This window comes from Anser brachyrhynchus (genome assembly GCF_964034855.1).
Source record: "Anser brachyrhynchus genome assembly, chromosome: 4".
In the NCBI taxonomy this organism is placed as follows: Eukaryota; Metazoa; Chordata; class Aves; order Anseriformes; family Anatidae; genus Anser; species Anser brachyrhynchus.
In genome coordinates this window covers 7,303,163-7,318,023 of record NC_137698.1, presented here as the reverse complement: position 1 = coordinate 7,318,023, position 14,861 = coordinate 7,303,163, and the positions used below count along the sequence as shown (strand labels likewise).

Here is a 14,861-nt window from a genome sequence, read left to right as displayed (position 1 = left end):
TGCTGTAGAGTGTTACGGTGCAAAAGAAGAGCAGACCAGGCTCTGTCATTTAAAAATACTGATTTTTATTTATATTTACTTAGGAAAACCTAAGGGTGAATGAGCTGAGTATCACCAGTGATGAACCCACACAAAACTAAGAGACATGAGAACTTCACAAACGTATTACACACAAAACAAAAAAAGATGTGAATCACTGTTCAGGTGCTTTTATGTGGGCAACAGGAAAACCCCTAAAGCAACACTGTTCACGGAAATAGCGTTCTTAATGAAAGCAGGGTGCAGCCAGCACCCAGGTTAGTAAGATTCTTTCACCGAAGTATCACCAACATAAGAAAGATGGGGTACTGGCTGATTGTACTGATACCTCGCCGCTAGCACGCTGGCCCTCACAACGCTTTCAGCCACACCTTTGATGATACCTGAGGGCGAACCACCGTGCGCCTGGCTCCCTGTAAGGCAGGGGGGTCTGGGGGCCACTCATCTGAGCCAACAGCACCTCGCTGGCCGAGCTGAACTCCATGGGAGCTGTGTAGTGGCCTCTCCGGTACTGCGCGATACAAGAAGCGTGGTCTAAAGTAACATCCACCGACAACACACTAGTAGATCATTTCAGACTCAGTACTATGTACAATTTACTCTTATTTAGTATACTAAGGAGCTGTGGTATTTCTTCTGAGACGTGCTGTTTCACTGAGGATCACTGAACCTTTCTGCCCACCGGGCGGCAGAGGAATGCCGCGCTCCGACTGTACCACCGGGCTACGAAACCTCAACAACTTGCCTCAGTTCTTCAAACAAGGGCGTGAGCTCCTTCTCTAAGCTTACAATCAGCCCTGGGAAAAGAAAATAAATGGGACGTCCCATCAGGTGACGTAACAGAGAGAAGCCCCTCTCCAAAACCCGTGGCTCCCTCCCCTGCCAGGTTTCACTTGAGCTGTTTGTCCTTGCTGGGCAGTGCCCGCAGCCCCCGCAGGAACACCTGGCGCAGCACAACTCCCCCCTCCTCCCTTCCATCCCTTTTGCTGGCGCACGAGCCCGGGTGCCTTGCTGAAGGACTGCCCTGTCGTGCAGAACTGAGGACGGAGCTGCACGTCTCACTGCACAACACAACTTGGGACTGATGGAAAGAGACCGAGCAGCTGGTTCGTGCTGTGCAGCCACCGCCCACGCAGCAAGGTTAAGCACAGGAGAAGTCAGGTGTTTCTAGCAGAGTAACAACCCCAGCAAGTCACCCAGAAGCTATGAATTTCTACCCACGCATTTCCCTTCACAATACTTGGACAAAATTCACTGCAGGAGAAAAGTAAATTACCTGAATTTACATCAAGGTACATTAATTTTCAATTACTCAAACACCTGGGGCTTAAAATACCAAAATATTTTTTAAAAAATCACCGTAAGACATACCTGTATTGGCATTGCTGCTCGCGATGAAACTTACTACCAAAGGTAAGCGGTTGAACTGCACCACCTGCAAGGAGAGAGAGCGAGAGCAGCGTTCAGCAGCAGTGTTCACATGATGGATGCCATAGTCACAAGCACCAGCGGGGCTCACACCGCAGTGCAGGAGGCTGCGTGTGGAAGGCCGGGCACTCCCTTCCCTCTGGTGTTCTCCAGCGTTACCCGCCTGAAAGCTACCTCAGCTGCAAAAGCTGCAGAGTTCTCTGCGGGAACCACTCTCTAACAGGAGATAACAGGAGGGCTGGCAGGGTTGTTGTTTTGAAATACGATTCAATATACAGCAATGTTTTTTTCTTCCATTGATAGAGAACTTCAGTCTTAAGCACACCAACAACCTAGTAGCATCAAGAGAATCGCAGCAACGTACTCGTGTATGCAAACTGATTCATTCAACCATTTATCCTCCAAACAAAACAAGATACGAGGGGCTAAACAGCGGGCTGGTTTACTGCAGCCAAAACATAAAGCTCTCAAGGCCACCAGAACTTGAGAAGGAGCAGAAGCACAGTAGGTGACAGATTCCAGGACACAAATAACCAGTTTGTAGAAGTTATGAGTATTTCAAACCTTTCTTGGAAGTCATATTTGCAGCAGTAACATTAACTATGAAGTAGGCTGCTCGTGCTTATTTAACTGTAGGCATCACTAATTATAAACAAATATCCTTTGCAAAAGAACATAAACTATTCACAGCAAACTCTCAAGGCCAGCCACATCAGTAGCACCTGCTGCTTATACCTGGTTGCTCTCTGTTCAGAAACTTCACCTTTTTTGACCAGTGAATGGTCTTCTCTTACATGTTTCTCAAAAGTCTTACGAGGAGCGGCTGAGGGAGCTGGGCTTGTTCAGCCTGGAGAAGAGGAGGCTCAGGGGCGACCTCATCGCTCTCTACAGTTACCTGAAAGGAGGCTGTAGAGAGGTGGGGGTTGGTCTATTCTCCCACGTGCCTAGTGACAGGACGAGGGGGAATGGGCTAAAGTTGCGACAGGGGAGTTTTAGGTTGGATGTTAGGAAGTACTTCTTTACCGAAAGGGTTATTAAGCATTGGAACAGGCTGCCCAGGGAGGTGGTGGAGTCACCATCCCTGGAGGTCTTTAAAAGACGTTTAGATGTAAAGCTTAGGGATATGGTTTAGTGGAGTACTTAGTGTTAGGTCGGAGGTTGGACTCGATGATCTTGAGGTCTCTTCCAACCTAGAGAAATCTGTGAATCTGTGTGAATCTGTGAATCTGTGAAAACTGAGAAATCAACAAATACTGCAAAAGTTTAGCTTAGTCAGCTTTAAGCAGTGTGACTAAACAGAAATAGCAGCCAAGTGGAAGCCTAGCGTGCTTCAAACCACGCTCTCCCTTACTCAGTGAAACATACGAGGAGCTCTAGTCCCCGAGAACAAGCCGTGCTGAGGTTACTCACCTGATACGTGTTGTAGTAACAGATGATGCTTTTGTTTTTAGAAAGTCCCAGTTTACTGCCCTGATCTGTTGCAAGGGCAAACGTGGACAAAAAGCCAGGTCGCAGGGCGTGTTCTGGAGCATTATCATTGGCAACTGGAACAGAACAAGAACATTTTTGCTTTTATACTCTCCCTGTGACCGCATCACAAATCCTTGTCTTTCTCAGTGCCAGAAGCAGATCTGGTGCTGGTGTACATGTAACGCATCATCTGCGCCTCCGCAACAAGTACAGGAAAATCCTCAAGAGCAGCACATCGCTCAGTGCTCTGTAAGTGACCTACAGTCGCTACACAGCACCCTCCCCTGCCTGCCCTCCCCCTCACAACACACAGCCTGTGCTGGTGGCACTTCAGTTCCACATCCCACACACCCACGTGCTAAACGAAGTGATTAATGGCAAATTCCAGTCACCTGAATGGAAGCGGATGAAAACGTGCAAGTGCTGCTAGCTGCTTACATACTTTGGGACACATAAAAACCCAAATCAACCAACCAACCACAACAAAAAACACATAAAACTGCAGTACTTGAATCTTTGTGTTCTTAAGTCGTTTTGCCTGCAGTATAAAAATGCCTGAAACAAGGACTGCAGAGATACGATAAAAATGAGAGTACTAAAAAGCAAAGTGAACTGTATGGCATGTAAAAGGTGGATTCAGTTGCTCCTCAGCATCAACAAAGCACTGGTAAGTGCCCTGTATCTGCTGGGGGGTGACGTGAAGATGCGAGCACCTCGCACCACACCAACTCTATTTAGTAACGAGGCGAAAGAGGAAAGCTCCCCCAGCCTACAACTACTGAGGAGTGCCTAGAGTCAGTTTAAGCACACACATAAGGAACTATTGAGGTAGAGGAAGCACAAGCGGTGCCGTTCGTGGCGCTGAGGCGCCGGGCGGGGGTCCCGCGGCACCTGCCGCCCCCTGGCGCTGCGGTTACCTTTGATGACGGGCACCCCGTCCCTGTCCGACACCACGATGGCGTGAAGGCCTTCCACGCTGCGGGACACGAAGCGACACGGCGTCAAAAACACAAGAATTACCAGAAAAATCCTATTTTTATCTAAAGAAGCGCACGAGGGAGGAGAAACATTCTCGCCCCCGCCTTACCTGGGCAGCTTCTTGTAGAGGAACCTCTTCAGGTCCTGCGGGGACAGAGAGCGGCGTGACAGGACCAGGACCGGCACCGGCACCCCCCCCCCCCTCACCGCCCGCGCGCCCCAGCGGCCGCCCCCCAACCCCGAGGGCCGCCCCGCTTACGTCGGCCATGTTCGGCGGCCTCCCGGCGCTGCTGCCACCTCCGCCGGCCTGCGGGACGAGAGGCGCAACGGTCAGCCCCGCGCGTGCCCCCCCCCCCGCCCCGCCGCCGTGGTGCGCTCCCCTCACGGGACGGGGGCGGCGGCCGGGCGGGACCACCGCGGCCCCGGGGGGGGGGGGGGGGGCTCCGCCCTACCTGCCGGTCGGCGAGCCGCCGCTGCCGCTCCCAGCGCCTCTCACGTGATGGCAGCCGGGAGCGCCGCCCCGCTACGGGGAGGCGGCGGGGCCGAAAAGGGGAGGGAGGGGACGGCGCTTGGGGGAGGCGCAGCGCCGCCAGCCCGGCGGGGCTCGTCAGTCAGTCCGTCAGTCAGTCAGTCAGTCGGAGCGCGACGGGGGAGGTGCTGCCCGTCAGCTTTTGTGGGGCTTTGGGACCCGTTCCTCCTCAAACCCTGGCCCGCTCACTTACTGCGCTAGCCCCTAACACACCGAAAACGTGTAAACATTTCAAAATGTGCAGGCACGACCCGGAATAGCTGATTTTACCCGTTTCTCCATCACACCGAGCAGGACCGAAGGCGCAGGAGCGTCTGTGAGGTTGCTCCTGCACTTATAATAGCAATGGGGATTTCCTCTCCAGAACCAACAACAAACAGCCTTTCTACACTCAGCGGCCCTGTGCGCAAACCCGAATGTCACTGAGGGGAGAAGTGTGTTCTGCACGAAGGACGACGCCGTAGCAAACACGGCGTTCCCACGTCCCTTCTACAAATGCAGAGAAACCTGGGGCCCAGATCTAGCTCCTGCCATACCCAACGGCCTCACAGTTACCCTGGACGAGAGAAATATGGGGAGGAAGGAGGCGTATTTCTTTCCCGTGTTTATTACCTTGTACTGTTTGCTCCCCAAAGTATTTTGACAATACACCAATGCGGCACACATTTTTACATTTGTTACACCTCAGTAGGCTCTGCATGAGGCTTCACAAGGAAACGTGGGACACACAGTGTACCGAGATCAATACTTGCATGGCGCAGCAAATCGCTGGCAGGAGGGGGATACGGCACCAGGGCCTCTGTCAGCCAGCCTTCAGAACGACCAAGCTTCCTCTGCTGCTGCTGACTGCACTGCATCTACCAGATGTAGACACCTGCGGCAGTATCTTATTTAAGTAATAAGGTAACTTATTTAAGGTATAGTTTCAGGAATTTGCATAAACTAAAAGCATTTTCTAAAACTAAACGTTTGGTTTTACCATTGCATTTTCCCTCTGCTCTCTCTGACAGCTCTACCAGAAGGAAGGATTACAACTGCTTAGGGGATGAAAGGAAATTTATGGAGCAAACAACCTTACAAAACATATTCTCGCCCACCCATTTTAATCCTTTTATGGCATTCACTATAAAATTATATTAAAAACATCTATAATTTAAAGTTGTCTCTGCTGCCTTTTCAAATGCACCTGTTACATTTTAGTGATGACATTTTTTTTTTTACCTTTTCTTGGAAACTTGTAAAATAATCAAGACTGTTTAAAAAAGTCAAAACCCCAAATTTAATTGTTTTTCCTGAACAGTTAGAGAACTTGCAGGGAAATGTTGATCAGATCTGAACACTGAACTTGCTTGCGACTCAGGATGCTCCATAAATCGAATAGATACCAATGTTGCATTTCAGCAGATGCAAATCATCTCTCATTTTCATCATGGTATGTCAAAACATCATGCCAAGATTTTTACTTTTTGCAGGACTTTCCTGCTTGCTCTTTTAAAGAAGAGATCAAGAACCCATGCTTGTGCTATCTTTAATTCCAGATTCAACACAGGTCATAAAGAAATAAAAAGAGTAAGAAGTTAATTCTTAGTAGCTAGTAAACTTGAGGGATTTTCAAAAACACAATTTAGTTTTTCCCTTTTCTTGCCAATATCTTATTTTAATGCGAACTTCACCTTCTGAGGAAAGGTCATCTGAAAAGATTCCAGTACTCCACACTCTTCAATCAGCATCTTGCTCACAAGAAAACTTGTTCTGAATTTTCCAGCAGATTCCATTTAGCAAGACCAGGGAAGACAGTAACATTTCTGAAGAAAAAAACCTTCAGACTTGAGAAAAAAGACTTGAGAAAATCACGAGGAGAGAAACACCCACTTGAAATATTAAAAGAATGTTTGCAGGCCATATTTAGAGCAGGTTAATCTTTATGCTTCTGAAAGTAATAGCATCATTCTGCGTATTTCTAGTTCCTGGCCCGGGACAAGTGACATGGCTCCGACCATAGGAGCATACTGCAAGACATCAAGCATTTAAACAGTTGGCAAAAGTGTAGAAAGGCACAAAGCTTGTCCTTAGCAGTATTTCCATGCTCCACTTGTGGTGCCCATTGAGGAATCACTGTTAGGACCTAGCTTGAAATAAAAAAATAGTAAGAAAATGGAAGTCTCCCAGCAAAAAAAAAAAAAGCTGCCTTTTTTTTTTTTAAGAGCTTTTGAGATTCACTATCGCGTGTTTTCGTCTACCTTTCCAGTGAAAATTAAGGAAGCTATAGATGCGTGTTATCCATACATATGGATTTACTGCTGCTGGAATACCAAATGGGAGAGCTGCTGTAAACTGTTGCAAGTACTAAAAGCAATGCTTTCAATGGTCTGTACAGAATTTGCAAATATTTACTTTGAAAAGAGATTAGTGTTTTTCTTAGTTTTCTCTGCATTGCTTAGAAACACTAAAAAACTACAACAGCGAACTGCTACTCTACACCAGATCAATACACCCCAACAGATAATTAGGAATATATGCTATTATATTTAAAAATACCAAGTTCTTCTAAGCTGACAAACCTTAAAGATTTTACATAGAGTTAGAGATAAAATATTAAAAAATCTTGTTTCAACTCCACACACTTGACATCTGAATAGGAGTGATGTAATCATACTATTTATTCCATCAGTGAGACAAAATGTTGTATGGAACTAAATTTCTGAGATTTTAAATAGAAAGTCATTTAACTCGTATATACACAAAGTGTTCTTTCCACAGATATTTACATGGCAAATATGGTAGAGGAGAACCACTATGACTAAGTCTCTACAAGTATAGCATCCTTTCTGAGCTGTTCTCTCTGCTGAAAGAATTCACAGAAGCTTTGAAGTAAAATCTAGACAATTAAAGTTACCTATATTTCACAGTAGGTAAAGAAGCCATTAAATGATATTTCAGTATAAGGTTTCTGGAAACAGCTACACAGTAGAGTTTTACATCCACCCCTCTTTTCCAGCATTCATGGTGAAACTAAATCTCTTCTTAATTTACAAGAGAAATAACGGCATACGTAAAGATGTATGTGTACAATTGTTGCTCATCCTCCTCGATAGAGGCTGGTCAACCGTTCTAGTTCTTTGCAGTTGTCCATGGACATGGAATCTGCTTTCTTTCGGAGACGGTCATCTCGATAAACTTTTGCTGCATAAAGCAAGTCTGTTTCTTTAAGAAAAGAAGAAAGAAGATTTTTCAGGTTAGAAACTGAACGCTTTGCACATGATGCATTCCTCTTCTGAGCTGTCCAAAACACCTCAGGTTTAATCCTCACCCTTTTCTCTTTCTGTCTGTTCTAACTACACACGGACACCACCTGAACAGCACTGCTACAGGCTTCCCTTCACTGGGTCTTCCCAAACATTTCATCTTTTTCAGCAGTGAAAGTGGTAACAGCCTTCCAGCACCCTCACATTTCATACAGTAGTACCTGATTACAAAACAAAAGCAAAAGCTACTACTTGCATCAGGTCTCGTTGAACAAAACAAATATATACAACACTCATTTTGCACGTTCTTGAAAGCTCTAGCATCCTCTCTATGCCAAAAATCCATTCTGAATGTTAAGCTCATTACTTCAACTGATGCTGCTTCAGACTGCTAGTGTTCAGAGGAATTATTAAAAGAGCTCTCTCTGTTACACTGGTGTTCAACAGCATTTTAATTCATTCTTAAGTGTCAATCAATGTTGGAAAGAAGAATTTAACTGTCAAAAAATCAGAATCACAACAGGTGTTTTAAATCTCTAAAAATATAAGTCAGCTGTTTCTATAAGTAGAGAAGATCTATTAGGGGCTGCTTTCTTGAATGTCAGTTAGGGTAGTTTTCACAATCTGATAAATTGCAAATAGCAAACAACGTGACAGTCACCACCTTCAGGTTGTTATTCTTCTTTACACTAGGGTCAGATGCTTCTCCAGTCATCAAATCTTTTCCATTAAGTATTTACATACAGAAGGGTAGACCTCTTTGTGTAGTCAAGGACTCTGCTCATGCTTAACAAAGTAGGCATTTCAAGGACAAATGCTGAAAAATGGGAAAGGTATTTTTTCCCTCTTTCCCTACCCAGGTGGAGATTGTGTATCAACTAAACATCTACCTTTTCAAAGGTATTTAGACAGTAAAAATAGGAGACATATATGTGACAGGTGACACACATACCATATACCAATAAAACCTGTGTGTAATGACTAGATCACTAAAAGTAAACTGTTCTACCAAATCCACATTTTGCTGAAAAAAACGTACAAAGAATATGTACCCTTTTTCTTGTGCTGGCTTCGCTCTTGTGTTTAATTTTTGTTAACAACCATCTCTCATTATTGCAAACCATTTCATAACATGTGACTACCAATCATTCACCTAGCAGCCACTTGTAGAAGGCAAATGAGATGTTAATTTCTTGAAGAGTGAGCATATTCAATCATTTCAAGATAATCAAAGGACAATACAGTTGGAAAATATACAAGAGTTTTTGATATTTATTTGTTTTATACCCAAACATACTCTGACGATTTCCTGTATTTGAAAAATCTTGAAAAAATTATTCTGATCAAATCTAGTAGTCAGGGCAATCATCTGGTAGTTCTCCCCCAAAAGGACGGGTGTTTGTCTTGCATACAAGTGACTGATTGGCATAGTTTTCTGCCAACAGTTCTTCTTTCCTGTGGGCAATTTGTAAACCTTTAGAGATTTACTTGGGCATACGCAATATGTACTCATGAATACGGAGAGTAATGCCTCTGGGAAGCAGTGGGCCTGCGGCGCATGGGCAGTAGTTTGTATTTGTATACACACAGGTCAACTGTAATGAATGCATGCAGTCCTGTGCAGGCATCTGCCTAACTGTGATGTCTGTCTGGCTTTTACGGCTTGGAGAAGCTAAGGGGCCATCTCAGCAGAAAGGCTGGGCATCACTGGTCTGCAGAGAGTAAAGTTATGCAGAAACAGACAATTACACTCAGGTAATGAGTGAAATTTGCTTTCAGTAAGCAATTGACAGTTCATGAATGAACTTTTTCTCTGGTAGGATACTACTGAAGTTTACCAGCTGAAAGTTCAAACCATTTGGTCACAGGTAATAGAACAACGGGTTGATAATCTGGAGATGGCAGATGCTACTCAGTACTCAGCTTTAACACTAAGTTCTATGCTGCATCTCCTTCAAGGAAATTGCTCTTTGTATTATATTCAACTAGACTGGAAACATAGCTGGTGAACTAAAAAGATTGTTTTCAAAGCCTGATGTAGCCAAGGAACCAAGTCCAGGGAGGAAAAAAAAATCACTCAGCACTGGCAAAATATTAAGCACTGATTTCTAGCTTATGGTGTTCTGACATGTCATGTTGGGTGTCCTTGGTTGCCTGGAAAAGCAGTGTCATTGGTACTGTAGTCCAAGGCAGATTATCTTTTCTCTCACTGGAAACATCTATCTGGGCTTTTGTTTTATTTATATTAAAGCACCTAAGGATGATACACAATATAAAAGATAATGCCATGATAAAATAATGTGGAAGAGATTAGAATTTTCAGCTTTCGTCCTGAACTTAGAGCAACTCCTTTCTCACTATCAATTCACTGTAGTCGTTTTCTAAGAAATGGTCACAGATAACAAAATGATAGGTTAAAATTGCTGATGACTTTCAGATGGTGGTTAGGTCACAGCAAAATTAAGTGACACTCGCTGGGACAGTCTGAAGAAGTGAGAAACGGTGTGGAACCTTACCCTTGCTTTCTCATTCAGTTATATTAATAATACAAGCACTTCATTCTTGCCTGTGATAATTTTTTTTTAGTAATGCATGTGTTTATGAAATTAAACGTATTAACAAACTTACTTTGCTGCCTCTCCTTCCAACAGTTATTACGAATGTTGGACACATAATCCTCTTCCACACTCTTTTCCACTTTCTGTAATGACACGCCTTTGTATTCATTTCTAAAGTCCTTGTTGACGTAATAAACAACACCCAGATTTTCTGTCTGCATTTTAATTGTCTGACCTGTACTTCTGCAAAAAAAAAAAAAAAAAAAAAGAGGTGGGTGAGAGAGAGACTAGATGTTTATTTGATCTTTTTTATAACACAAATATACTTTAAAAAATATTGTTATTACGGAAGAACAGCACATCACTGAATTTGCCATTTCAAGACAAGTAGTGAAATGAATGGCTGTACCATCTGCCAGAGAAGAAAATACTACCTTCACCTGAACATTAAACTTTTGCTGTTTTCATCCTTAATCTTTAAAAAAACACTTTAGTAAGACACTTGTTTTATACCTCTTTAGCCACATATAAACTTTGATAATAGAAAATTACATTTAAACACAACAGAAGAAAAAACAAAACAGGTCACTATTGTGACAACCCAGTACAGGCATCTCCATTCTAAATTGTTTTCTGCAACCCTTGACAAATCCGTTTTCCTGCTGGCATTCTGCAGATTAAAAATGAAGGAGCGTGCACAAACATTTTAGCAGGTAAGTATTTATACATATCACAATAACTTAGATGCAGAAAAGAACAACAACACACTTTGGAAATAAAGAACTCTGGAAAAATAATAAAGGAGAAAAAAAGCCCTTCTGCTGCAGAACTGAGAGCTCTAGATGGAACTGAGGGTTGTTAAAATAGTTGTGACGAGTGGGACAAGTGTGTTAGGTAGTTGCATGCTTGGCATTTTAAAAAGTTCTTTCTCTTAAGGAAAAAAAAGGATCCTTCTGTACAAAACAGGTAAGTTTCACTATCAAAATCCCTTGCAAGAAAACAGAGATAGACTATCATCATCTAGAACAGGCAATTTCTCTTGTCCGTATCTACTTGATAAGGATGAGTAAGTTTGCCTTCAGGCACTTTGCTTGCTATAAGCACAGATGACTCCCAAAAGAATAATGAGCCTTAGCAGGTTTCAGCATTTGATTAAATACATTGGAGATACATAAACACCTTTATGTCATATTAAAAGATCTCCTAAACTCAAGTATTGTTGATCTCTTTTCTCCGTTACATTTGCATAGCATATTCTTAGTACACGCCTTAAAAGTTTTGTTCTGCTTCGCTTCATCTACACTTTCTCTCCCTTTCCTCACTGTGGGAAATCACGGACCAACTAATGGAAGGCTCTCTAAAAGCTTCTGACTGGGAAAAGGTCATTACAACATCCTTCCCTCTGCTTTAAACTAATGTGATTCAAAATTACTTACGATCTTGGGTATAAGGCATAAGGAGGGTTAGATACCATCAGCTGGCTCAACAAGGAGACAAGGATCAGCACGATAACGGGCATCAGCTGAATGAACATAGAGAAACCTCCCTAAGGAAACAAAACAAAACAAAAAAAAACAAGAACAGATTCAGGTATCTCATAAAATAGTATCAATTTAGCAGGTACATTTGACATAATTTAATTCTAAGCATGTTTTTCTACTTTAAGTTTCAAAAACCACTTTGAAACTATAACCACAAATCTGCAAACACTGTAGTGTTATCTTAACTTTCCAATGCATACACAGTATCTGTAGGGTGCTGAAGCTGCAAGCGTTCATAAGTTAGCATGTAGCCACAAGACACTGTTAAATTAATAGCTGAATTCAGTCACATAGTACTCCATGTTTTAGACTCATCAATACAGTCATATGTAATTACATAGGACCACATATAATTCATAAGTACAATTCTTACTTCAGCCCAAATCAACTTTTAAATGCAAGCAAGAATTAGTGACCAGTCACTGGCATGATAGTGGCATACAGCAATAGATCTACAAAAACATGCTATTATCTTCTCAAATCTGCACGTCCATCTACCACATCAGTAAGACTACCACCTGCCAAAGTTTTTAAGTATGTAACTGGCAAGTACAAATCCTCCTCTACAGTACAGAGCTGCTGTACAATCACATCACTGAAAATGACTACAAAAAACTTCACAATCCACAGTTTAAAGTCAATGGTGCTTAAACATACATCACCCCTCTCTTCCTCCCTCTCATGTCCACTCTGACGGTGCTGATTGGGATGACTGTAGCCAGCACGACCATTAGAAAATGAGTGTACACCACCTAAGAAAAGAAATACCCATATTTAAAATCCAGAAGAAACTATTTAGAGGTCAAAACAGGAGCAGCAACATAGAGAATTTAACATTACCACATGATGATGCATAAAATAACCCAACTTTAAGGTAACTCACAATTCCAAAGTCATTTAAAATAAATATTTTAAGCTTTAAACCAACTGATTTACTATTTCACGTACTGTGGGATCACCACAGAAACCCCAAACAATCAAACTCACATTTTAGGGATTTAGCAACACTTAGAGGAAATTTAAAATGTGACATGGATTAGAGTTGGGGATGGAGGATGTTTAGAGTAATTTTGTTGTTTTACAATGTCACAAACTCTAATGCCACTCGGAATACTACTGCTCAGAGTGTACCACTCCCATGATTACGCCGATGAATACAAATACCTGTTGGAAATGCCCCTCCAAAAAACATGTTGAATAGATCTTCTGGAGTAATATCTGCCTCACAGCCTCTGTGGAAGTTGAATCTACCATTGCTAGGGTGATTGCAAGTTTGCTCTTCGCTGCCTGTAAGGTCATACTGCTTTCGCTTTTCTGGATTACTCAGCACAGCGTAGGCATTTCCGATTTCTGAGGCAAGGAATAAAAGACAACTCTCATAAATGAAAGATAGGAGCTATTCCAGCAGGAAAACTGCAATTTCAAAGTCAAGAATAGGCAGAGACTGATGTCCTTTACTGTGTTACAAATCACCTATAGTACAACAGGGTCCAGAAACATCTCTACTTTTTGTAGCATGGTTTTTACCAGGCTTCCCAAAAACGCTATTCCCAGGCCTTTTAACCTGATGAACTAGGCAGAAGGTGGGGGAATTTTCTTCCTTTTTTTAGGGGAACACCTACATCTGTGGAAATTTTCTTTCTCCCTGCAACTGAGAAAAAAGAATCGAGCATTACAAGAAAAGCTCTGAAGTTGGGCAATTGCAAAGTTCAGTCAGCTCTAGCAGCTTAACTTAAAATCATCATAGATTCAGCAGGTTTCTTTGGTTGCATGTGGTGAGTGGTAACTTCTTTCAGTGTGTAAACTTTACATTCCCACTCTTGCAGATGATATTTTTCCTCAGGATTCTGAAGATTCCTTATGGAGTACATTAATAACACAAAGCTTTGCACAACGTAACGTGAGGAGTACGTGCATGCATGACAGGAACCTGTGCGCTCCTAAGGCTGTTGACACAACCTTAACATTTAGAGTGTGGCCTGGATGCCTGTCCCGCTTCATGCTACGTTACCATGAATGAACAACTTCAGTTTTGAAAGCAGAAGGGGAAAAGCTCAGCTAGGTGTGCATGGAAAGAATCAGTGTGAAAAGACCACAAGGTCTGCCCGGCTTTACAAGCTTTGACCCCTGCTGCTGTGCACACACATAGCTCTTGCAGATTTAAGGAAAACTTCTGCTGACACTTAATGCACAATCTTCACTCAGTCACATATTCACTAAACCTAAGATGCCCTTTGAAACAATAATAATTAAGAATTACTTTAAGTGGAGAAGAAAACTCAAAGAAATTAAGCCTGAGAGTATGAGATACACACTAAGGACAGAAAATACTGCTACAAGATTACTCTGTTACTCAGCCAATGATAAAACTTGTGGTAAAAACTTAGATTTTTTTTCAACAATTAAAAATTGAAGGCGACATTAATCAGGTGAGCAAATAAAGTGAAGACACCATACTGTCACATTATGGTCAGCAAGCTTTCTTGACTATTTGTTTACTATTTGCTTTTGATTATTTGATGCTAATTCAAAACAGATTTGATCCAAATAGAGTTATCTTTAAATAAAGGACATAAAAATGAAAGGGATTCCAAGAGATTAAAAGTGATTATATTTGAAGAAATCACAAACTTCTAACCTAAAATAAAACCTCAAGGAAGATTGCTTAATACAACAAAGGGTAGTACCAGGTAGTTTTAAGACCTAAGTACCTTGCCTGACACTGAACTCAATTCTGTTTTCTAATGTAACTTTTCCTTAAAATAAAGTAAATTTTCTTAAAATTTTGTTATGAAACTCCTTTTCTCAACTGTATGTCAGAAATTCATCAGGCACCTTTAAAGGCAAACTAAATGATACATTTACTGAGCCATACAAAGAGATGACAATCATTTCAATGCAAGAAAAATGCTAGCTTTCTTTAAAGATTAAAAATTGATATTATTTAAATATTTTAAAATAATTATTTTAAAATTATTTAAATTTTTAGTCAGCAAGATTTTCTGTTCATGCACTCATCTAGTTAAGAACCAGAAAGTGAAATTAAGTCCAAGAAATCCAACTTGACCAAAGT

The 14,861-nt window shown here is 42.1% G+C and overlaps 2 protein-coding genes and 1 long non-coding RNA gene across 3 annotated transcripts in view; 1 reads left to right on the top strand and 2 right to left on the bottom strand.

The window, feature by feature from the left end:
- Positions 1-43: 43 nt before the first annotated feature.
- Positions 44-4,468, bottom strand: LAMTOR3 (late endosomal/lysosomal adaptor, MAPK and MTOR activator 3). The gene is made up of 7 exons (XM_080589523.1): positions 4,368-4,468; positions 4,175-4,222; positions 4,025-4,059; positions 3,855-3,913; positions 2,878-3,011; positions 1,411-1,474; positions 44-836 (listed from the first exon to the last, which is right to left on the bottom strand). Exons 2-7 carry the CDS (start codon positions 4,181-4,183, stop codon positions 763-765), a joined length of 375 nt encoding a protein of 124 aa, XP_080445649.1. The 5' UTR covers positions 4,184-4,222; positions 4,368-4,468; the 3' UTR covers positions 44-762.
- On the top strand, positions 4,137-7,652 carry LOC308194117. Its single transcript, XR_013950285.1, has 2 exons — positions 4,137-4,244; positions 5,136-7,652. It is a non-coding gene; the product is annotated as an uncharacterized lncRNA (long non-coding RNA).
- The window catches only part of DNAJB14 (DnaJ heat shock protein family (Hsp40) member B14), a 25,880-nt gene continuing 18,102 nt past the window's right edge, over positions 7,084-14,861 (bottom strand). Inside the window, exons 4-8 of the mRNA XM_080589515.1 lie at positions 12,953-13,138; positions 12,446-12,540; positions 11,684-11,793; positions 10,318-10,490; positions 7,084-7,648 (exon numbers count right to left, since the gene is read on the bottom strand). Coding sequence (XP_080445641.1) covers positions 7,524-7,648; positions 10,318-10,490; positions 11,684-11,793; positions 12,446-12,540; positions 12,953-13,138 — 689 coding nt within the window. The 3' untranslated portion in view covers positions 7,084-7,523. The remainder of the gene's footprint in view (positions 7,649-10,317; positions 10,491-11,683; positions 11,794-12,445; positions 12,541-12,952; positions 13,139-14,861) is intronic.

Coding starts and splice junctions, on each gene's coding strand:
- LAMTOR3 (XM_080589523.1), bottom strand. Junction 3,914..4,024: donor CTCTACAAGAAGCTGCCCAG/GTAAGGCGGGGG, acceptor CGTGTCCCGCAG/CGTGGAAGGCCTTCACGCCA. Junction 3,012..3,854: donor CGGGGTGCCCGTCATCAAAG/GTAACCGCAGCG, acceptor GTTCTGTTCCAG/TTGCCAATGATAATGCTCCA.